Source organism: Pinus tabuliformis, chromosome 7 (genome assembly GCF_031772625.1).
Source record: "Pinus tabuliformis cultivar Carrire ecotype Pingquan chromosome 7, CPIR1, whole genome shotgun sequence".
NCBI lineage: Eukaryota > Viridiplantae > Streptophyta > Pinopsida > Pinales > Pinaceae > Pinus > Pinus tabuliformis.
In genome coordinates this window covers 211,705,087-211,730,527 of record NC_142293.1, presented here as the reverse complement: position 1 = coordinate 211,730,527, position 25,441 = coordinate 211,705,087, and the positions used below count along the sequence as shown (strand labels likewise).

The 25,441-nt window shown below is 35.4% G+C and overlaps 1 protein-coding gene and 1 pseudogene across 1 annotated transcript; both read left to right on the top strand.

Annotated features, from left to right (window-relative positions):
* Nucleotides 1-3,455: 3,455 nt before the first annotated feature.
* On the top strand, nucleotides 3,456-4,542 carry LOC149246604 (protein CPR-5-like). Its single transcript, XM_089455720.1, has 2 exons — nucleotides 3,456-3,749; nucleotides 3,846-4,542. The coding sequence occupies exons 1-2, from the start codon at nucleotides 3,471-3,473 to the stop codon at nucleotides 4,407-4,409; spliced, it is 843 nt and encodes a 280-aa protein (XP_089311846.1). The 5' UTR covers nucleotides 3,456-3,470; the 3' UTR covers nucleotides 4,410-4,542.
* A 13,957-nt stretch (nucleotides 4,543-18,499) lies between these two features.
* LOC149246603 (protein PIN-LIKES 7-like) lies at nucleotides 18,500-20,830 on the top strand (annotated as a pseudogene).
* Nucleotides 20,831-25,441: the final 4,611 nt, after the last annotated feature.

Below are 25,441 nucleotides of genomic sequence, written 5' to 3'. Positions count from 1 at the left end.
GACTGGTCATATTGGAGTCCTGGTTAGATCCTTGGTTGGTTTCAATTGATTCTAACTTTGGGTGATCTCACTCAAATTTAAGCAACGCGAATCAACACATAATTGACCAAGTTGAATCTCGAGGCTACGTGGCCAATGACATCGAATGTAGTTAGGGCACATAATGAGACCATCCTACAATAGTAAAAATTGCCCATAATAGAATGCCATTTTTGGAGAAAGAGCTCGAGAAGGGGACTTCCATGTGATTAGTATTCACTACGTTGACCACCTTGTTGATCTCTTCTTTTAGAGGGAAGAGGTGATGAGAAGTGTCCACGATGTCCTTGAAGTGAGGGAAATGCTCAATATAAGTTCTAATGGAATAAAGGAGTTAAGAAGCTTCGGAGAACCAACACTCTTTATGTATAGAGAGGCCTAAGGAGTTAATCTCCTCTAAAGAGAAGAAACAGGATTTTCTTGGGAGCACCATTTTGGGGGTAGCAGTAAATTCGTGCTTGGCTTGATGAATTGATCTAGTTTAGATTATTTGATTCCATTTTCAACAAACTAATCCCCTACTAGGCTACTTCTTTCAAAAAATCTTTGGATATACACATGTTAGATGAAGTCATTAACCTGTCATTCAACAATGTGCTTGAAATGGTTATGCTCTCTACTTGGTACTCTAATGGAGGAATGCAATGTAGTATAATAGATTAGAATGGCATTTTATTAAGGTGTCCATGAGTTCAACTCGCCTATGGGATAAAACAACTTAAATCTCGTTGCAACATTACTTCTAAAAATGGAAGAAAAAAATAAATATGTGGAAGAGATCGTATCCCTTATGTGAATATCTGAAAGTGTTACATTATTCATTTGGATCTGACCCCCAAAGGTGGGTCATCTATTCCTATTATTTGTCTCCCAACTTCTCATGTGCATTATCCTTGTAGTGCTCTTTGCCCTGTCCTCTACTCGGGTCTCCCCAAATGTTTCTTCCCAACTTTTGTTTTTTAATGCTGCTACCTTCCTTATGTGGGAGAGAGGCAAGTAAAACTTTAGGCCTGAAGAAATAGGCTTCACAACCAACCCTTGGAGTTAATGAAAGGTGGGGAATCATACAGCCCCAGGAGAGGCATTCGTATTTGTTCTGGACAAAATTTTCTTATCTAGATTTAATGAATCATAGGAATGGAGTGTGGCTTCCTTAGTTTTGAACTTATTTGTGAAGTTTTTTATAATCTTTTCTGCAATATGAAATATATCTGATGTTTTACTTCTGAAGTGAAATGGGGAATTTTCTTTGTTGCTTTTGACTCATAAGTTACTGAGAAACTAAACCAGACAGGTTTTGGTGCTATTGTTCTCATAATTAAATTATGAATCATGATCCTATTTTCAGGTTTGGAAAGCAGTAATCAAAAGGGGAAGTTCATTTCAGCAGATGAGCTCCCAAGGGTGAGTCTTGTTTCAAACATCTGATTTCTCTAGAAATTAGAGGAATCTACCAGGGATTGATATTCTTGCATGATTTTAAAGAACCTACTGAAGCTAGAAGCTCTTTCTTTTTATGTTTCTTTTACGATTTACGATGGATTTGCATGAAGCATTCCTTTGTTTTTTTAAGCAATGTATTGTTTCTACAGTCCTATTAACCGTTCAGTGTTTATTACTGTACATTAATAAATATTTTATTTCATTTGTTTTAGCTATGAAGTTACACTTCAATTCTGAGCTAGTATAAAATCATGCACATGTTTTGATGTAATGTTGGTTGTCTTACATTTTTTAGCATCAATTTTTAATTTATATGTTTAAAATGGTTTAATGTATTATATGCTCAATGAATGTTTCAATTATACTTCAGTTTTTGTTAGTTTACAAAACTTTATCATATATCCTTTCATAAATATACACATTGGTTGATAAGTTAATATTGTTTGTCAATATCCATCCACCCTAACATAATTTAATACATACGATAATATATCATAACATTAGCAATGGAAAACTATATTGTTGGTAAAATACCACAAATACTTATTAATAATCAAGCTAAGATATGGCATAATATATTAATAATTATAGAATTAAACATTTTCAATTATAATCTTCTCTGTATTTTAGTTATCCCTGTAAGTCTATCCATTCAGGTTATGATTCTCGTGAATATTTAGCATGCCATACAGTTCTTGCATTTAGTTTTGCTGCATTTTACTCCTGTAAAAATCCTTTTCTTGTTTGGTCTAAACTGCTCTGTTGGATTGCTTTGTGTTAATCCATCATTTGATATATATATATTGCAGCTCATGGGACTGGCAATAAAGGAATCGTTGTCCCAGGTCAGTTTTATTTTCCAGAAAAGGAACCATATAGGTTTCATGTTTTACTCCTTAAACTATTATAGACGGAAGCAGAAATGTTGTGGCTGGAACTTAGGTGATGTTTTGCTTGTTCAGATCTTAAATACTGAAAGCAGACAGTTTGCAAATGACTTTGAAGCATCATTCAGAAGCACCTTCAACACAATGCGGCTAATGAAGCAAGCAATCCGTGATGATGATAAGATATCATGTGATTCTGAAGGAAAGTAGAATGCAAACCCATTTGGGCAGATGGCTGATAGTTCATTACGTGGTTTTGTAACAGATGTCAATAGTCACAACATGGTCGTAGAGTGTAAAACAACACGGAGGAAAAAACGAAGTAAGAAACAATGTCAACTGCAGTCAGATGAAATGGGGAAAATGCAAGAAAAAGTATGCAATCTCGATACTGCATGTGAGTATGCATGGAAGACTGGAGATGAAAATTGATTACCCAGTTTACAGGAAAACTTTTCGAAGCAGCAGAGCTTCATGAAAGCTGAATCTCAGGTTGGTAGCAAATTTTCAGAGGGAATCGAAAATTGCAAGGGTCAAGCCTCTGAAGATAACTATAAAGTTGTAGATAGTGAGGGTGCAACCTCGCAAGTAACTCTTGCTGGTAATGTGCAGCAGAGTAATTTTGATCATGTGAAGTCCGAAGTAAATGTCCATAGTTGTGGTGCTGGTTTTGGGGAAATTGAAAGAAGTAACTCGGTTATTAAAGATGTGGAAGTGCAGGCTGCACAATGTCCAAAGTTTTTAATGGATAATTCCTTTTCTGTATTGACTGAAAAGACTACAGCTACAGCAAAGGGTTCTGGAGAGAATAGTGTGTCTAATGTCAGAGCGGAAATACATGGGAATAAAGAAACATCAGGGATTCTAGTGGATTGTCAGAAGGTTGTGTTACATGGACATCCACAATGTGAGGAAATCTCCGATAGACAACTGAGGAATTTTTCTGGCTCTTTACCTGAAGCAGCTATGTTATCTGTATTCTCAGATAGAACGGACATTTCCGATTGACAATTTCGACAAAATGTTCTTAATGTATTTGATAAGTTTGTGAGGGAACAAGAAAGAAGCAACCAATTAAAATCACTCGAGCTCATGTAAAAAATGAAGCAATTAAAACTTGAAGAGGAACAACTTCATATTAATTCAGAGTCGAATATGTTGGCTAGGAACAAATTAATGTTTAACCATTCCAAAGCATTGTTTAAAGAGAGTGCATTCGTAAATGAAAAACAAAAGAGGGCATATGTTGAGCTTAGCAGACAATGTGCAGATGAATTGGCGACGGGGATGATACTCATGCTCCTTGCTTTAGCCTACGGTGTTTCAAGATATTCACGCTCACTCCTTTCAGAAGCGATCACATCATGCCAAGCCACCAAGGTAATTTAGTTGATGTGTATAATATCAAGTCTCAAGATAAGTTGTATATTATTCTTTACATTTCTGTGATTGTTGTTTTGTTCCAATTGTGTGTAGGAATCACAAAAGTCTTCGTGGTTTTCCAACCCAATGGACACTGTAACAGGAAGATTCCGAACTATTGCATGCGAAATTATGGTAATATCCCGTATGCTAGCAGGTGCTGGTTTTGTTTCAGTGATCGTCTATTTATTATTCCGCCACACAGTCACAAGCTCTAGTCAGGCTAAGCCAGCAACGATTATCTTGGTTTTACTAGGAGGCTTATGTGGTTGGGCAAGCAAATTCTCTGTGGATAGCCTGGGAGGAAGTGGATTTCATTGGCTTGTACATTGGGAACTGCTTTGTATTCTGCACGCCTTTGCCAATTGTTTTACATCACATTTATTTTGTTTTCTGAATGGCCCGACTTCAAACTCTAGTAGGAGCAGTTTGACACCCTCATGGATTCGTAAGTTTGTTTTCCATGCTACACTAGTTTTAGTTCTTCCAGTGATGGCTGGACTTATTCCGTTTGCTTCTGTTAGGGATTGGACAAAGCATTTTTGTGATATGTTCAAGGATCACGTCCTTGAACCAGTGAGCATGTCTCTGGCATATGGTCCAAGACGTTTTCTCTAGGTGTATTTCTGGAGCATTGTATTTTAGAGTGTATTTTAGGAACTGAACGCTGTCGTTAAGTCCGCAGCTAGCTGTGGATGTAAAAGCTTGTAAAGAAACACTTTCATCAACTGGCCACTTTTTTGTCATGATTCTGTGTACAGTCGTGCAAATCTTCTTAGTACAAGAAGTTGTTCTGTTCCATTTTTCTTGAGCAATAAGCAATCTCATATATTTATTGTAGCACTCAACTCAAATTCGCTGAAAGCTAAGTCTGATATCCATTACAAGGACACATGTTTCCATTTTAAGCCATGTGATCCAGTTAGTCATCATAATGATCATGCATATGGATGAATATCTTGAGGATTAAGACATATAGGAAGGGTATAAATTTGATAGGCACTCCTAAGGACACATGTTTCCATTTTAAGGCATGTGATCCAGTTAGTCATCATAATGTTCATGCACATGCATGAATATCTTGAGGATTAAGACATATAGGAAGGGTATAAATTTCCTGGGCACTCCTAAGTGTTTGTGTTTTTTTTAAACTGCCCTTTTCAGGATATTTATTTTTACCTCTCATTTAAATATAATGATGTATTATGTACTTTTTGTTATGAATATAAGAGCAACTTTTTTTATGAATATAAAGGTAGCCCATTCATAATATAGAATTATTATAAATTTGCATTTAAAATAACATCATATAATTTTGAATATATTTGAACTTTGACAAAACTTAACAGATTACCTTAGATTTAACAGCCTAGACATCATTCCAACTTCTTTTTATGCTTCATTCCCTCATAAATACAATCACTGTTTATGAACAACCAAATGTTGAGCAGGAAGCATGCAATGATACCAAGATAGATACAATTTATGGGAAGAGGAAAAGTGCTTAAAGCTGCAGTTCACATTCATATTAAATTCGCCATTCAAGAATCACACCCTAGCAGTAGGTAGAATTCCCAATATTTTCTCCCCTCAGTGGTAGCTATCTCAAGTCGCAATCATTATTTGTAGTTCATGGATACCATCCCCATTCTCGACATTTTGTGTATTTATATTTTAAAAAATATAACAAGGTGAATAGAAAAATGTAACAGCCAAAAGGAGTAAACTCAGGGCCCAATAAATCAAATGAATTATTAATTGTGTGAGGACTCGCATTCTCATGGCCATTATGTGAATCAACATGGTGTGGAATAAGGTACATTTGTACTGTTTCCCTAGTAAAAATTGTCATGTTTTAATTATGAGTAAAAATGATCTTCAAATTCAAGAGAAATTTTAGACTTTTTCATTTGAATATGCAATCAAAATTTGTGTGTTTTTTCATGCAGCAGATATCTTCAGCCTTTCACACACCTACTTTGCTTTGACATGACTGATTGTTGAAATTTATTAAAATGATATCATTCATCCATACACATGTATTTACAAATACAAGTTTCATTGAATTGAAATGCATAGCAAATGTAATACACAGATATTTGTACACTTAAATTTTCAGTTTGCCTTTTAATTTGACAGTTTAAGTGCACATCAAACATGCTGCAGTGTTAAAAAGGGCCCTCTGACGAAAAGTATATATATGGCTACTTGTAAATTTTCAATTTTAAATGCACATCAATGATGATGTGATAAATAAGAATATGTAAACACCCATCAAATTTAATCGTTGCATAGAGGTTTGTTGTTTTTTTGTTATATATCAATATATATTTGTCATTGGCATAGTTTCTACCGATTACAAATCATTAAACTTGACAATTGAATAGTAACTATTTTGAACACTAAGAGCTTAGGGATAGTCCCCTAATTCATGTCATCATTAAATTAAACAATTAAAACTATATAATAAATATATTAAATATGATATCAAGTTTTTAATTATTTATATAAGTTTTTAGATAAATTATTTAATTTATGTATCTTTTAAATATATTATTATTTTTTATATAAATGATGAATTATATATCCTTAAGTTTATTTTCAATTTAAAAGGTAATATATAAATTTATTTTAATATCATACATATGTAGTTAATTCTCATAGATAACACTAATAAGCTTAGTAGTAACAATGCTTAAAATTAAATGTATTAACAGTTGGCAATCTTAATGCATTAATAATTGATATTTTAGTTGGATGGTAGATTAATTGTTTTCTAGGTGGTTGGGCATCAACACCATGATGTAGGGCATGATTTCAATTGTTACATCATTAGAAGACTATATGTAAGGTCCCTAGAGCCCATGCTCGATACACACCTAAGGAATATGTGATATCGCATGATACTCCACTAGTCAAAATGGACGTTCGAGGTGCTCAATCCATGATTTGGGTGCCATGCTGAGTTGCGATGTGATGAGCACAATTGCACGACACTACCGTGCCCATATCAACAGGTAATGAATCATCTCATGCTACATCCATTGGTTAGTTGCACAACAATGTGCACAGGTCAATAAGAGTGATGTTGCGGTGGCCACAACCAAATTTGGGGTTTCCAATGTACAGCACACGAGCGAGATGGTTAGATTGAGTTGGAATGAAGCGCGGACAAGACATTTGTTAAACGCGTGTGGCGTGCAAGAGATATGTAATCTTGATTAGTTATAATTTGACATGGACACAAAATGAACGGGCGTGTGTTGTTCCATTCCACCCAACCAATGCAACAATTGATGGGCACATGCATCACATGTATATATTCAGAGTGGGGGAAATAAATCAATGGATAGCTCAAAGCACACAAACCACAGATCGTTCAGGCTGAGCGCGTGGTGAACTCCTCGTAGAGTTGACATGACAAAGAGCGTGAGGTGAAGGTTGTGCCCTATCTGTGAGGTAGAGGTGTGTGGGCCAAACGCTGGGGTTTTGTTGGTTTGTTCTAGGCCACTAAGATTATGTTTTGTGTTGGAACACGAGCCCCAAATTTTGGGTTTTCTCAAAGATCTAAAATTTGGGGATCGACAAAGTTGGGTTGGTTTTTGTAACAAAGTTTATTATTAAACTTATGATTTGAGTATTAGGATGGATAATTCCCATTTTACATTGTCTCTTGCATGTGGTGAACTTTTGCAATTGATCATAAGTAAAAGATTGGTTAAGTTAAATTTCAGTTAATAAATGAGCGAAGGCATGGTCCAAGTCTAGTATGCCCACTCTAGGCAATCCATTGGGAAGAACCGTGTTGGTGCCACATGGCGGGAGGATTTCTGGGACCTTGGGTTATGACGACATCTCTAGAGTCATGACACTATATAGGAAAATAAAGGGGGACATATTGCTACTGAATTCACATGATGGACTCTCATGCAAATAGAAGGCACATTCCATAACATCTCCTTCCACAACAATTAACAAGCATACTTAAATTTGTTTATTAAACAACGACTATTTTGATGTGAATTGATTGACCAAATTTTACCAAATTGACATAGCTTCTCTTCAAATGTGTCAAATTTCAAATTTGATCAATGAAATTTAGTGACTTAGATTGCAACTAATATATACATATCAAAGAAATGTTTTTAAATATTTTTAGATTATTTTTTATCCCATATAATGATATTGTCAAGATTCACAAGAAAGAGTGTGAGAAATGAACAAAACCAACACAAACCCAAACTCCACAATAAAGAGAAAAACAAACTAGCACTAGAGAAACGCGAGAGGATATATCAACTATGAAGGGTGCAAACCTAAATAAAGAGCGAACCAAACCACCCTTCACAAGATGATCAATTACAAAACCTTTAAGCAAAACCATTTATTAATGATTATTGATCACAAGATGATCAATTACAAGAGAGTTGTATTTATACATCACTTAAGATTGGGATGGTCTCCCCAAGAGAGGTTATCAACTTGTATGTATAAGGATGACCTTGATATTGGTTTTAACTGAAGCTTATACCATTTTCAACATCCACTAGTAAGCCAAATTAGCAGCCATGAAAAAAGTGATGAATACAAATATGAGTGAGTGATATGTTTTCCTTTAGGTTCTTCTCGCTCACACAAGGAAAAATGGCAAGGCATAATGTGGAGGAAAAGTTCCTCTGCAACTCAATCATTGAGCTATGTCTTGGGCTTGGGGGTGGGGCATACTACAATGAACAAAATATCCTCTTGTAGTGCACATGCCAAGTTTCAAGAAGATAACATTGTTGTAAGCTCAAAACTAAAAATAAAGATTTGAATTGTAGCTTTTGGGAGTAATTGTGAAGATTAACATGGAGCTTGAGGAGTTTTTGGCCATGGAAATCATTTTTTGAATCATAAGCACCATATAGAGAGCCACGTACAAACTCTTTCCCATGGTTGCAAATTTCGAACAACAAACTTGTTAAGAATTTAAAACAAATCCAACAAGCCTAAATGAATACCCATTAAGCAATTTTACATAGTAATTACAAAAGAAATGGTCAAAAGCTTTTATTTCATCAATAATGACAATAATATTCTATTTTTTAAGGTCACAGCCAAGCCAGACAACGAATTGGTGTGTGAGACCCCCTTGTTTATGGGCCAAGGGACCTGCCTTTTCGCAACAGTTTGACTGTTAAATTCTACGAAAGTGAACATACTCTACAACCCTCTAGATTTGAACCTATGACCTCTTGCAAGGAAGCAATGTTTTTAACCATTAGGCCCACTCAATACATCCATTGACGGTTTTATAGAAGGTTTATACCATTAAGGTTTATTCCCATTTCCTATCTTCCAGGAAATCCAAGAAGATAGCCCAAAAAAGGAGTCCATGAGGTCTTTCCAGTTGATAGAGCCTTTCTGGGATAAAATAGACAAGGATGATCTAAACCATGTAGTGACAAATTTCTTCTTTAAATACAACCTTTATAATTTGTTGCCACATATTGAAGCCATTTATTTTTCAACCTAAAATTTGATAGGGAACTTGCAACCGCCTCAGATATATGCAATAGCCCGCAAGCCACATATATCAGAAACTCATAGTTCGACCTAGGACCAAGACGTTTAGAGGCCACTAGAACTGGAGCTAGATCCCAGACTCCAATGGGACGCGCATCCTTCCAACCTTACTATGACGGGCCATGTCTCCAGGGACATGAACCCGGGTGGATGGGATCGCAAACCACTCCCTACCACTCGAGCTAAGCACCTGTTGATGACTAGAGCCATTTATTACTCTCCATAGAGTCTTCATAGATAAGGAAGTTCCAAACGTAAATGTATTCTTAAATCCCCAACCTCCAAAGAATTTAGGTAGAGAAAGGGATTCCCACCTAACCAGATGTACTCCTTTCTCCTTTTTTCTAGTCCACAAAATACTACACATTTTATGTCCTAATATATTAACGATAAATTTATGGATTTTTGAAAGTGCCATCCAATAAACAAGGTTACTTTCAAGGAAAAACTTTACAAGTATCACCCTTCCCCCAAAAGAGAGCCACATGAAACACTAGTTATAATTCTATGATCAACCTTTTTAAGGAGCCAAGTCCAATCCTCCTTTAAGTGACAATTTGGTTTCAAGAAAAATCCCAGGCATTTAAGACCTTTGGAAAGAAGCTCCACTTCAAAAGTTAGTATGGACTTTATGAGATTGAGATTTTCATCCTGGGCTCTGTTTTGGAAAAAAAAAGCAGATTTTTGTAGGCTAACCTCCATATTGGAGGCTTGACAAAAGAGAGAGATAATTTTGGCATAACATTCCCATTCAACAGAAGATCCATTTCCGAAAATTAAGATATCATAAAAAATAAAAATAAAAAAAGAAAAAAAGATGAGTTATTTGCATTGATCTAGTCACTTTGACCCCTTTTAAATTCCCAACACATTTGGCTTGAAGGATCAGTGTGCTCAAACCTTCAACTATTAACAAAAAAAGTAGAGGAGAAAGGGGACAACCTTGTCTCAGCCCCTAATGCTACGACAAAAGTTGAAATGGGAGCCATTAATCACCACTTCGAAATTGGTCGAGGTTACACACCCCATGTTCTAGTTGGTCACTTCCATATTAAGGCTAGTTTGAAGAGAATCAATCTAAAAGAGTCCAATTGACTTTATCATATGCTTTTACCAGATCCATTTTCAAAATGTGTGCATTGTTTTGTTTTATTTTTTTGTTCCTGTTTTTTCTTTTTCTTTAATTTAATAGAGTAGAGCGTTTCTTGAGAAACTCCATTAACATCGTGGATTTTCCTGTTTGGAAAGAAACTAAATAGTTTCAAAGAAATCATCTTAGCAAGTTTTTCTCTAAGATGAATGTATAATATATATGCAATAATCTTATATATTAAGTTACACAATGAAATGCCTGAAGTCATTAAAATTCTCAAGTTTTGAACTTTTGGAATTAGAGTAATAAATGTGGCATTAATAACACCTTTAATAGATCCTTTCCTTCTAGCTTCCTCCACCACATGTAAAATCTCATTCCCCATCAGATCAAAGAAAGCTAGGTATAGCTCTACTGTCCACCCATTTGGTCCGTGACTTTTATCTTGCAAACTACTTTAACACCCCTTAACTTCTTCCAAAGTTACATATTTGCCAAGTCTAGCGGAATCATCCTTGAAAAGAACTTTAGAAAATTTTGAAGTACTTTCAATTGGGCAGAAATATTATTAATACCAGGATTTGTAAAAATATCCATGAAATGCTCCTTTGCTTCCTTCTCTAAATATATTTGGGACCTTCTAATTATCCCCTTCTCGTCCTTAATCTCCTTGATAGAGTTGTGATTTATTCTATAGTTTGCAAACTAGTGGAATTTATTTTTTATATATATATTTATTTCCATCCTCGCCTTTATCCAAATAGCTATGCTTTTCATCCTTCATTCCTCTTCTTCTGACTTTAAGATCTGGGATATTTTTCTCTTCCAAATTGCAGAGGTAACCTCTTTAGGAAAAATTATATTCACATAAGCTTGAAAAATTCTATCAAATTCAGATTCATTATGTATAAGATTTGCTTTCTGATCTTGTTTTTTAAGCTTATCCCATTCCTTCACCCTAAGTTTTAAAAATTTCATCTTATACACCCAACTTTACATGGCTGAATCGAAAGCTTTGTTTGAAAGCTCTTGCTGACTCTTTCTCATTAGGGAAACAAAAGACACATCCTCCATCCACGTGGGATTGAATTTGAAAGGATAATGTATCTTATAAGTATCAAAGTCCAATTGGAGGAAGATTGGGGAGTGATCAGAAATGTTAGCCGGACAGGTCCAAGATTAGAACCTACCAAGACTTTTCAAGAGGGAATCAACCAAAAGGAATATTACCAATCTTTTAGCTATCCCACTCTCATCCACCCTGCTAGTTGTCTAGGCCATTCCCATAGGGGAAGGTCTGATATCAACAAGGTTAGAATCTTGAACCAGTGGAGAGAAATAAGGAGCTAAGGGGTCAACCCAGGCCCTAGCTCCCCAAATTTTAGAAGTCGAGATGGTGAAAGTGAGGTCCCCAACAAAAATGATGGGCTAATCAAGTAGAAAGCCACTTTCTTGCAACTAGTTAAAAAAATTTCACCTATTATCACAAGGTCCATAAAGTTAAGTAGCTTTATGGGGGTGTTCAATGCTTCTAGGGAGCCTTCCAAGATGATACTAGCCCATGAAAAGTAAGACTTAAGATCAACAACATTAGGATTCCATGTAGTCAACAGATCCCTTGATAAATCCACAATATTAATAGCACAAGTCTTTCAATCTAAACAAAGTTAAAAGGAAATAATCACAAGCTTTGCACCCTACCACCATTGTTTCCCGAATAATGACAATAGACATCTTATGATCTTTAGAGTTATTTTGAGGGAGTTTTTCTTACTTTATCCCCCACTCCCCTAATATTGATCAACATCACTATCACAGGGGACCTTCCTAAGAGGGCATCTTAGCTCTAAGCGCCCTTTGTTCCTCAGAGAAAGACATATTTTCGGAATACAAACCTCCTTTGATAGCACCCTCCTAGGCCAAGGCTTTCTTGTTATGTTTTTTCTACCTAATGGTCACATTGCTAAAGGAAGAGTTCAAATTCTGACCCTTCGTCTATTTAGGCTCTAGATTTGAGTGAACAGGGAGAGGAATGAGGTTTAAATTTTCTTTAAAGGAAGGAGATTGAGGAAGTCAAGCAGGTTTGAAGAGAACCATGTGCTAACACTAGGGGAGTATGAGTATGAGGGAGTAGAATCATACCCCAAATGAACAAGAAGGTCACCAATCAAGTCAGAGTTCCGAAAAGGCAAACCAGAGGAAGAATTAGTGAAACTATTGGTGCAAAGAGAGGACAATGAAACATCCGACTTCCTTAGCACAATGTTAACAAACTTTTCAAGACCAAAGAATTTTGGATAGGTCTTAGGTACCACCACCAAGTTAGGCAAAGGAGGGATATGATCATGATATAAGTTATTATGATTGCTAAGATTAAAAAATTCTATGTTATTAACAATGTAAGAAGCAGTAGAAGTACAAGAAGAAAAATGTGAAGTACCCATTTCAAACTTTTCTACCAATAATAGCTCCTCAGAGGAAAGAAGCTTTGACAACATGCTTTTGATTTCTTCCCAAAATGAATGATCATCCTTCAAGCAATCACTATGATCAACCCCTTTCAGATCACCAAGCCTAGGATGAAAATAATTTCATTGATAAACGAATGGAAGAAAATAAGAACCTTCAACATTAGAGCACTGAAACTATAGGAAAGCTCCACTGCTCACAGGGGGGCCCTGAATCATCCACACCTCCAACAACAGGATGAGACCCATGAGATTAATCCTTTGTGCTAGCCAAATCTTCAAAAGTAAGATTCCCATGAATATTTCCCAGTACTCCCTCCTTTGACTTTGCTAGAACATTTCCATCGTGAAACTCGACAAAAAAAATGTGTATTCAAGACCAAAAGAATCATGAATAATGGAGGAAGGTCCACCATAGAGTTTGACCGCCTGATTTTGACTTCAAAAATTAGGGCAAGAAGCCTTAAGACAACATACAATACATCTGAACAAGACTCTACAATAGTCCAAACACTGACGAAATGTCTTCCCATGTGTAATTTCAATCTCCCTTAGCAGATCGAATGTGAAAACACACTCCACCAAAACTCGAAGAATCCGCTTTTCAAACCTTACCAAGACCAAGTTGTCAAAGAAAATGAATTTGCCAATCACATTAGCCACCTTGATAATAATCTGCCTCTTCTGGAACTGCAAAGGAAAAGCCACAAGTTTACCCATAGGTTTTGGGTTTTAGGTTTCTTAGTGAAGGGGTCAAAATCCACGTGCCACCTCTTTAACCATAAGTTCCCACTGCTAATCACCCAGTTTTTGTGTAAAATCAGTGCCAAGTGATTCTTTGCTAGAAAGTGGAAGTGTTTCAAATTGTTGACAAGGAGACACACACACAAGGTGTAACCAAGTAAGGGTTTTGAGGACCATGTAACCCAAATCATGAGTTGGTCTGTAAGGAGATAAAATTACCAACCAAGGCCTTTCTAGAGAGGCCTCCATATGATCCAAATCCATGTCGACCCCAAATGTAAGAGTAGTTTTCTCCATGTGAGCCGTCAATGATTTTTCTTTTCTAGTGATTTTGTCTTGTCTCTGCGCTCTCACCGTGACCCTTGAATCTTGGAATTATTCCTGAAAAAGACAACCATCCCCGAAGAATGCAGAATTCGGTCTCTCCACAGGTGTGGAACCACATGACTAGAGTGTCGCAGAAGCCCTAAGCTTTGGAACTAATTTCTCAACAATCCACAAAATGGGTTTTGAAAGACTATTAAAAATTATGTTGCATTGGTTTTGGGGATGGGGGAGCGATGGTTATGTAGGACACATCCCCAGAACGGCTAGAGCGTGCCCCCAAATTTTTCAGTGGACGATGGCTTGGGGACGACAATATATATATATATATATATGCTAGAATTCAATATTAACATTTGTAGTGGTTTCAAGCTTGTAAGCATACCAAGCTATACTTCATAGTATTATGCACAGCCCTTACTACATGAGGGAGTGCCCGAAAACGGGCCGAACGAACAAGCACAAGTCACACGAGCAGTCACAACTTAGTATTTTTGGCACGACCACATGTGCTCTGACGCCCACAAGTGACACGACCGGACCCGCCTGAATATGTTTCCATGGGCGCCCAACTCGAACGAAGGCACAAAAGAGCGCTCGACAAACGCGTTGCACGAATGAGCACAAGGTACATAGGTGGTCACAACTTAGCATTTCTAGGACAACCTCGTGTGCTCGGGTGCCCACAAGTGACATGACCAAACCCACCCGAACGTTTTTCCATGGGCACCAACCCGCCCGAAAGATATTTGGGGTTTCCATGGGCGCATGCCCCAAACAAAGGCATGAGGAAGTGCTCGAAAAATGGCTGCATGAACATGCAGAGGACACACGGGCAGTCACAACAGCTTTTCTAGCATGGCCCATGTGCTTGAGTGCCCACACACCACTCGACCTGGCCCGCCTCACCCCGCCCCGCCCCACCCCAACGCATTTCCATGGGCGACAAGCACCCAAAAGGATCAAATTCCATAGCTTGCAAACCTCTTTTATCTGCAAAAAAATAAAATAAAAAAATGTACTTCAATTAAAAGGCGCTCCAAGAATGTCTCGAAATCCGAATATAACAAATTAGTTGGAACGACAATGTACCTAAAAATAGCTCGAAAAACCATTAAATGCAAAGAAGAAAACTCGGAAGAACGGGATGATATCATTTGACAAGTATTTATATATTAAATACCACCTCATTGTCATGTATAGGTAGGCATTAAGGCCACCTCAAGTAGATGGGCATATGTGTAGAATTTCTAGTTCAAACCTAGTGGTCATGTGTTTTTGGAAGCTAACTACATAGAAAGAATTGTAGTTTGTAGGTTATATTTTCGACAAAATGCCAAAAATTATGCGTTGAACATAGCATATGTGTTGGTCATGGAAGCATGATTTGGTTATAACCTGAGATTACATAAGTGGAGAAGGGATTACCCCTGTAAAGGGAAAACGTCCAGTGAGTACCATCACAGAGCAAGGGTTTCGCAGAGGAAGGGAAACTCAGAGCTAGGGTTTTCAGCAGCCATCACTTTGGTTTTCGACGAAGCTCTCCATGCCAAAAGACTGAGCTAGGCTTCTCACAAACTGGTCGCTGATTTGAGGTATGATTCTCACAAGCCTGCATCCACCAAAATCCAAATAACTCTGGCACCAACATGCCAACAGAACTAGGGATCACCGGCTCGGAACAAATGATTCACCATTACTGAGTTTGGGATCATCATCACAGAGCAAGGGCTTCACAAAGGTAGGGAAAAATCTGAGCTAAGATTGGTCAGAGCTAGGGTTTCGAGAGCTTCATGGCATTTTGCAGAAGAAAAGGAAATCGAATGAGATAACTCCCCACTGATAGCCACACCCAGAATAAATTACAAATGCAAAGGCGGAAATGTATATCCAACTTGTTCCCTATGGAAGTTTGGTCATTTCGGCGCCCGATGGAATTTTGGTCATTTTGGCGAATAAATTATTTAGCGGCTAAGTTGAACCCATCATTCATAGCCTATCGTTGATACCCTCTATGTATTTTATAGCTTATTATATAATCTATCGCTGATACCCTGTCTGTATTTGATAGTTTATGATGATACTCTATCTGTAGTTGATAGGTTATTGAGCTATTTGATATTATTATACCTTATCGAGATTTGATAGCCTATTGATGATATCCTATCGGTATTTGATAGCCTATTGATGATATCCTATCAGATTATGGGATAACTTATCAGTATTTGATAGTTTATCTCTGAAAGCCTATCGATTATGTGATAGCTTATCAATATTTGAAAGTTTATCTATGAGAGCTTATCGATTATGTGATAGCTTATCGGTATTTGATGGTTTATCTCTGATAGCCTATCGATTATATGATAGCTTATCTCTGACAACATATCGATTATATGATAGATTATCGGATTACGGTGATAATTTATTGTTGATATCTTATCGGATTATGGTGATGATTTATTGTTGATAGCTTATCAGATTATGATGATAATCTATCAGGGTATTTGATACCCTATTGGATAATGCTGATACGCTATCGGTATTTGATAGCCTATTGTTGATACCCTATTGGGTAATGTTGATACGCTATCGGTATTTGATAGCCTATTGTTGATACCCTATTGGGTAATGCTGATACCCTATCGATATTTGATAGCATATAATTGATACCCTATCGGATAATGCTGATACGCTATCTGTATTTGATAGCCTATCGTTGATACCCTATCGAATAATGTTGATACGCTATTGGTATTTGATACCTTATAGGTATTTGATACCCTATCGGTATTTGATAGCTTATCGTTGAGACCCTATCAGATTATGCTGATAGCCTATCGTTGATACCTTATCAGATTATGTTGATACCCTATCGATATTTGATAGCCTATCGTCAAGACCCTATCAGATTATGTTGATACCCTATCAGTATTTGATAGCCTATCATTGATACCCTTTCAGATTATACTGATACCATATCGGTTTTTGATAGCCTATTGCTGATACCGTATTGGTATTTGATATCCTATCGGTATTAGATAAGCTATAGATGATAGCCTATTTGTATTGGATAACCTATCGTTGACACCCGATCTGTATTGGATAGCCTATCAGTGATAACATATAATATTTATTAGATAACCTATCGGTGATAATCTACTTTTACTCTGATAACTTCTCCACTGAAAGGAAACACTGCTTATATGCCTGAGATAAGCGGCCAGATTTTGAAGATCCGATGGTCCATATTGCCCAAGATCCGAGGGTCCAGATCTGCCATTATCTGACAGCCCAGATCTTCCTGAGCCGACGGATCAAATCTGTCGATATTTGACGGTCCAAATATGCATAGATCAACGGCCCAAATCAACCCAGATCTGACGGCTCATATCTGCCAAATCTGACGGCCCAGATTTGACGATATTGGACGGTCCAGATCTGCCAAAATCGGATGGCCCAGATCAGCCAAATCAGATAGCACACAGTTTTTAGATCCAAAAGTCCAGATCTACTCATTCGGACGACTCATATCTATCGACATTTGACGGTCAAGATCTGTGTAGATTCGACGACCTAGATCTGTAAGATTTGATGGCCTAGATCTGTGCATATTGAACAGTCTAGATCTGCAAGATCTACGGCTCAGATTTTTTGGATCCGACGACCCATACCACTTGATATTGGGCGAACCAGATCGACCAATATCTGATGGCCCTGATCTGCCAAGATCTGACAACCCAAATTTGATGATATTGGATGGTCCAAATCTGCCAAAATCCGATGGTCCAGATCGGCCAAATCGGATGGCACACAGTTTTTAGATCCAACGGCCCAGATCTGTGTATATTGGATGGCCTAGATCTGCAAGATCTAATGGCCCAGATCTGTGCATATTGAACGGCCTAGATCTGCGGCTCAGATTTTCTGGATCTGACGGCCCATATCGCCTGACATTAGACAGCCCAGATTTGGCAAGATTGGACGGCTCATATTTTCCAGATCCAACGGCGCAGATTGGCCAAGACCCAATGGCCCAAATTTTCATGATCTAACGGTGCATATTTTCCTAGATCGGCCCAGAGCGGACTGTAAGGTGCTTGCATGCTTTAGCAGGGATGAATTGCTTCCTCTCGGTCTAGACCAGTAGCATCGTGCGCTAATATGTGATCTTGGACGCCTGTTCCAACAATGGCGATCTAGATAATGATGAAAGATTTATATACTGATGAAAGGGGACCCCGACTTCCTTGCCTGTGCTGAGCTTGGTAACAGAGGCGAATCCTCATGAGGCACAGGGAGAATCGCGCTTATATGCCCGATAACTTCTCAGTGCGACAACTTATCTGCAAAAAAATAAATTTCCTTATCTGCCGCATAGCTCATAGCTTATAGCTTACTTATAGGTCCAATAGACTTCTGGTAATACAACAAATTGAAGCGTGCCTTAATTTTGTTGGAATTCCTTACGAATATACGCCTGAGATGACAGGACAGATGATTAGTGGTGTACAATGACTACTCTTTTATTAGGATTTTGCAAAGTTGTGGATCGGCAGGTTTGGCCTCATCAATTGTAGAAGGATCTCTCTCCAGAGATATCCTCGGTTAGATCGTCTCTAGAAAATGGGGAAATTGGTGCTTTGATCGGCTATTTTCTTGGGGGAAAATGATTAAGTCGCGTCTGAAAAGCTTTCCATTTATTCATTTGTCTGCAAATAGAAGTCCAATCACACGAACTGTGTCACAGTTTGAACTGGTAATATTTCTAGAATTTATCTGGAAGGATCGATTGCATGGTTCTGCTAAGCATTGGTGGATATTGGTTGAGGGGTCCGAGAAATATTTTGATAGACTGTCAGAAGAACGAAAGAAACTTAGTGTTCATTGTATTTCAAAAATTTATATAGGGGAGATGGTTTACTTCATGGCAACATTTTTATACTACTTAAGATGAAGTTTAGCGATTTAATGAGATTAAGATGAAGTTTAGAGAAATAATGAGATTACTCATAGTGAAGTTACAATGTTTGGTTTTAGTTTTCATTTTATATTAACATTCCATTTTCATGGATTTCAAATGGAGAGAGTTGAAACATATAAAACTGAAAAGTCCAAAAAAGTTTGGAGTTTCCATTTGGTTGACTATATTTACTTTTAGATAGTTATACTCCTTATCCCTATTGTTAAATTGGATACGCTACTGAAAACAAACAAACAAACAAACAAACAAAAATCCTAAAGCCAATGTAAGGAGGAGACCAAAAGTCTAAATAAGTTTGTTTGGGAATTTAGATATATATGTTTCAAATAAAAGTTGATTCATATATTTGTGTTCTAGTCTGATATGAGGAGAACAAAAGTCTAAATAAGTTTGTTTGGGAATCTAGATATATATGTTTCAAGTAAAAATTGATTCATGTTTTTGTGTTCTAGTCTGATATTCTATTGGTTATTGCAGGTTGCAGGATTTATCGTTGGAGCATTCGCACAAGCAAACAAGCAAAGGCTTTACTTGTTAGTTTTCTTCTCCTCTTTGAGTAATCCAAGACTCCATTTCTTTACTGGGGTATGCATCTCTATGATCAATCTTTAGTACATCTTGTGTAATGTTGAATTTTATTTTATAATAATAAGTGAACATTATAGTTGCTACCTCCGATAGGTCATGGTTGAATGTATCGTTGAAAAACATAAGCGTTCAGTTCTTGAATTAGCTTACTTTCCTTTTTCTCAGCTTTTTCGTCAAGTATATTTGTTTCTAACCATTTCAGAATTGATTGATATTTGGTTGTTGGGAACCAATATGAAATGCTAGAATCAAGCATTTACACAACTAAATTTCTGATTGTCTATCTTTGGTGTAGAGATGGAACCATCCCAGGCATCACCTTTGTATTGGGAGGAAATTTAGTCAAATGTACTCTATATTTGTCTTGAAAATATTTATAGTCAGAATGTAGCGTTGTTGTTTAGGCTGGATGTGAAAGCTTTTGATTTTGTTGATCGTAATAATGCATTATGATTAACGATAATATATTTCCTTTTCCTTTTCATTGCTAAATGATGTATAATCCAACGCATGGCTATCTTTACAGGTTTAAGCTCTTTAAAGCTAAGACCTGTGATTATTGTACTAGTTATCTGTGTGAAGCTCGTATTACTTCCATTGATTGGAATATTCGTAGTTAAAGGAGCATCCGATCTTGGGTTATTTCCAGAAGATCCATTGTATCACTTTGTTATAATGATCCAATACGCAGTCCCACCAGCTATGAATATTGGTGAGTAGCATGGTTCACATATCTCAACTGTACATCCAATTTTAATCACATGATTTTTCCAATTCATCATCATATTTTCATTTCAACTATCCTAATAGTTACTTTGACAGCTCAATTTTTTTTGTTAATTTAAGAAGTCCCAACAATGGGACATGTTCTACTCATTGTTGTTTTATTATTTGATCAAATATTGAAAATTATAGAAATTAATAACTATCAGGTTACACCAAAATCAAGCAACTAGTCATTGTTATTTTATTATTTGATCAAAGACTAAAAATTATAGAAATTAAGAACTATCAGGTTACACCAAAATCAAGCAACTTATCTCATGCAAACAATTCTAGTTTGGTCAATACATATTTCTAATTTTCTAGTCTTTAAGCATATGAGTTCTTTCTGGCTAAGAGGAGGTGAATTTGTGTTAATGCGGGAACAATGTCACAATTATTCAATGTGGGGGAACAAGAGTGCTCTGTGTTTTTCTTATGGACTTATCTGCTGGCAGCTATTTCCATCATCTTCTTGTCAACAGTCTACATGTGGATATTGTTTCCATAAAAAAATTCTAAGTTCATTTTGTAAAGCTCATTGGATGCATCATTCAATGAATATTGAACACTGATTAGTGTTCTTTGGTTCAATTCATTCTTTATATTTATATAATGCATTGTGGAAATTCCCTTTTAAGAATATCATTCATCTTCTTCCCACTTGGGATGGTTCAAGAATATCATTCATCTTCTTCCCACTTGGGATGGTTCAATAGTTCTCTGGAAAGCATTATATATTCTTACCAAAAGTCTAAATAAGTTTGTCTGTATTGGAGTTTGTATTGGAGTTTTCAATAGTTCTCTGGAAATCATTATATATTCTTACCGAAAGTCTAAATAAGTTTGTCTGTATTGGAGTTTGTATTGGAGTTTTCATTAGATTGACTATATTTTTCAGATAGTTGTACTGAAATTACGAAAAATAACAAAATCCTAAAGCCAATATAAGGAGGAGACAAAGTTTGTCTATATTGGAGTTTTCATTTGATTGACTATATTTTTCAGATAGTTGTATTGCTTAATGCCTAATGTTAAATTGGATATGGGAGTTGCATACAATGTTTGGGTTTTACTTTTCATTTTACGACAAGTTGCAATTTAGCTTTGCTTGCTAAAGTGATTTATAAAAACCAAACAAAGTAGAAAAAAGAATATTCTAAGCTCTTCAAAATGTTTGGGTTTTAGTTTCCATTTTACGACAAGTTGCAATTTAGCTTTGCATACTGAAGTGATTTATAAAAACCAAACAAAGTAGGAAAATGAATATTCTAAGCTCTAGAGTTGAAACATATAAAACCGAAAAGTCAAAAAAAGTTTGTCCCTGTTGGAGTTTCCATTTGGTTGACTATATTTTTTTTAGATAGTTGTAATCCTTAATCCCTAATGTTAAATTGGATAAGCCATTTGGTTGACTATATTTTTTTAGATAGTTGTAATACTTAATCCCTATTGTCAAATTGGATAAGCTACTGAAATTAAAAAAAAAAAATTAACAAAATCTTAAAGCCAATGTAAGGAGGAGACCAAAAGTCTAAAGAAGTTTGTTTGTATTGGAATTTTCATTTGATTGCCTATATTTTTCAGATAGTTGTATTGCTTAATGCATAATGTTAAATTGGATATGCGAGTTGCATACAGTGTTTGGGTTTTAGTTTTCATTTTACGGCAAGTTGCAATTTAGCTTTGTTTTCTAAAGTGATTTATAAAAACCAAACGAAGTAGAAAGATAAATATTCTAAGCTCTTCAAAATGTTTGGGTTTTAGTTTTCATTTTAATATTAACATTCCATTTTCATGGATCTCAAATGGAGAGAGTTGAAACATATAAAACTGAAAAGTCCAAAAAAGTTTATCCCTATTGGAGTTTCCATTTGGTTGACAATATATATTTTTAGATAGTTGTACTCCTTAATCCCTATTGTTAAATTGGATAAACTATTGAAATTATAAAAAAAAAATAACAAAATCCTAAAGCCAATGTAAGGAGGAGACCAAATGTCTAAAGAAGTTTCTCTATATTCGAGTTTGTATTCGAGTTTTCATTTGATTGACTTTATTTTTCAGATAGTTGTACTGCTTAATGCCTAATGTTAAATTGGATATGCGAGTTGCATACAATGTTTGGGTTTTAGTTTTCATTTTATGACAAGTTGCAATTTAGCTTTGCTTGCTAATGTGATTTATAAAAACCAAACAAAGTAGAAAAATGAATATTTTAAGCTCTTCAAAATGTTTGGGTTTTAGTTTTCTTTTTATATTAACATTCCATTTTCATGGATCTCTCTCAAATGGAGAGAGTTGAAACATATAAAACTGAAAAGTTCAAAAAAGTTTATCCCTATTGGAGTTTCCTTTTGGTTGACTATATATTTTTTTAGATAGTTGTACTCCTTAATCCCTATTGTTAAATTGGATAAGCTACTGAAATTATATTTAAAAAAAAAAAAAAAAAAAACGTAAAGCCAATGTAAGGAGGAGACCAAATGTCTAAAGAAGTTTGTCTGTATTGGAGTTTTCATTTGATTGACTATATTTTTCAGATAGTTGTAATGCTTAATGCTAAATTGGATATGTGAGATGCATACAATGTTTGGGTTTTAGTTTTCATTTTACGACTAGTTGCAATTTAGCTTTGCCTGCTAAAGTGATTTATAAAAACCAAACAAAGTAGAAAAAATGAATATTCTAAGCTCTTCAAAATGTGTTTCGGCAAGACTAACGCTAACATAAACATACTATTCACACACTATGTATCACATGGATGCTTATCAATTTTATCACATCATATGGTCACAACCTTGAAGGGCAATCTTACAATAGACGAATTAAGTGTTGTGGATCCATCATCTAACCATATTTTTTTGTACCAATAAAGCATTAACTAAGTTTGTCACTATCTTCATTTAATCCACATTCATCTGGAAAATTTAGTTGGTTAATGGTCTAACCATGACACTCAAGAAGAGCATGTTTCCGAATATTTCACAAGGTTTATGTCATATTGCTACATCATCTTGTTGTTTTGTGCTAAAGAAGGTTTGTGTTAGTCATTCTTAATAAACAATCTCATTTTCAAATGACGTTCAGGCTATTACTTATATGACAAAAATATATGCATGTTATCAATTGCAACATGGTAAGGCATTACAATAGTGACCCAATAAACAAGTTGATAGGTTGTGGTTGGCTAATTTAACATAATCATTTTGAAAATAGTGTACAATGCAATTATGTGACCAAACATGGTGAATGAAACAATAATTTTAGAAAAGGTTTCCCTAAAGGGACATTGTGGTAGTGGTATTAAAGACTAAACTTATTTAAAACAAATAATGGTAATGGATCTAGGGATAAGCCAATACTAGGGAGAAATGAAATTCATGCACATGGAACATTTGCAATCATAATTTTGGTATTCATCTATTCAAAACATCATAATTTTGATATTTATCTATTATTGTCATTTTAATGTGTTATTAATAAATACATTTCATATGGTTATATCAAACATTTTTCAATTATCAATAAATTTTAGTTGTTCAATTTATGATTAAAGTTGAAATGATATTTTTGAAATGCATTTATGAATTTAATAGGTTGATTACAAAACATTAATATGCATACTAACTATTAAAATATTAACTTTAGTTTTTGAAGAAATGGAATGTCCATTATAAGGTACAATATTAAAATATTAACTTTAGTTTTTGAAGAAATGAAATGTCTATTATAAGGTACAATGTTGACTTGATAGATCAATTCAACAAACATTCTAATCCATTGCAAAATACAATATTATTATGGACCACGCAACTCAAACTAATTGTAAAAATCTAATATAAAATTGTTGTGATGCATCTCTTAAATGGCTCACTTAACTAAATTCAGATTCAAAACATAAAATTCATATAAAGATAAACATTGGATATAAAGCTAAAATGTTTCCACTACATAGTTAATATCATATAATAAAATTACAAATAATATTCAATAATAATAACTAGTTACAATAATTAAGACATCCGAATGCTATTGGCAAGCATGCAAGCTTTTAACATTGCTAATAGTTGAGTAGTGATTTCTTTTTAAAGAATAAATAGATTCTATTTCCTCTACATAATTTCAAGAGAAATTAATAAATAGCTCAAATTAGAGAATAATAATTATAATTATAATGAGAATATAATGAAATATTATTATTCTACAATGCATAACATTATATAAAAGAATCATTATTCAAATATTGCAAAGATATTCTCTTTACATGGTATTACCATTCTCATATGCATTGAGATTATTTGCAACCAAAAAACAAAACAAACAAAAACAACTAATTAATTTTTTTCTCATGCCCTTTATACAATGCCTTCTATTGAATTTGCATTGCATTTTTGAAAGGGATTTTGGAACCTTGTAGTAAAATCAAGCTGACATAAAAGTATCATCATTCAAATATTGCAAAATATTTCTCTTCATGATATACCATTTTCATGCACACATTATTTCCAATGATAACAGGAAACAAAATGTGAAAATTTTCTCCTACTCTTTATACCTAGCCTTTTGTTTAGTCTACTTTGCATTTTTGAAAGGGATTTTGAAACCTTATAGGAAATTCATGCTAGCTAGTTGGATATAGGGATACTATGTGTTGTGCAAAATAAAACTAGCCCACATTCACTTTACTGGCATCCCATCTTTATTGAAAGGGTATTTTAAAACCTTATAGGCAAATCATGTTGGCATAAGAGGCTCATCATTGTGAAAATATTATGTTTAGATAGTAAGTGTAATTTTTTGTCTTGCTGAGCGTCGGTGGATATTGGTTGAGGGATTCAAAAAATATTTTGATAGACTGTAAGAACAAAAAAAAGTAGTCTTTGTATTTCAGAAATTTATATAGAGGAGATGTTTTACTTCATGACAACCTTTTTATACTAATTGTCTTGAGTCAAACAAATCAAATCATTAGAGGATAATCCTTGCTTAAAGAAACACCACCCCCCCCCCCCCCCCCCCCCCCCCCCCCGGGGAATTTGGGTGCCAAAGTTTGAGCTGGTTCCCGATTGAGATTGTTATCTAGTTCAATGCCAACTTCCAACTTGAAGATTGCTCTTCA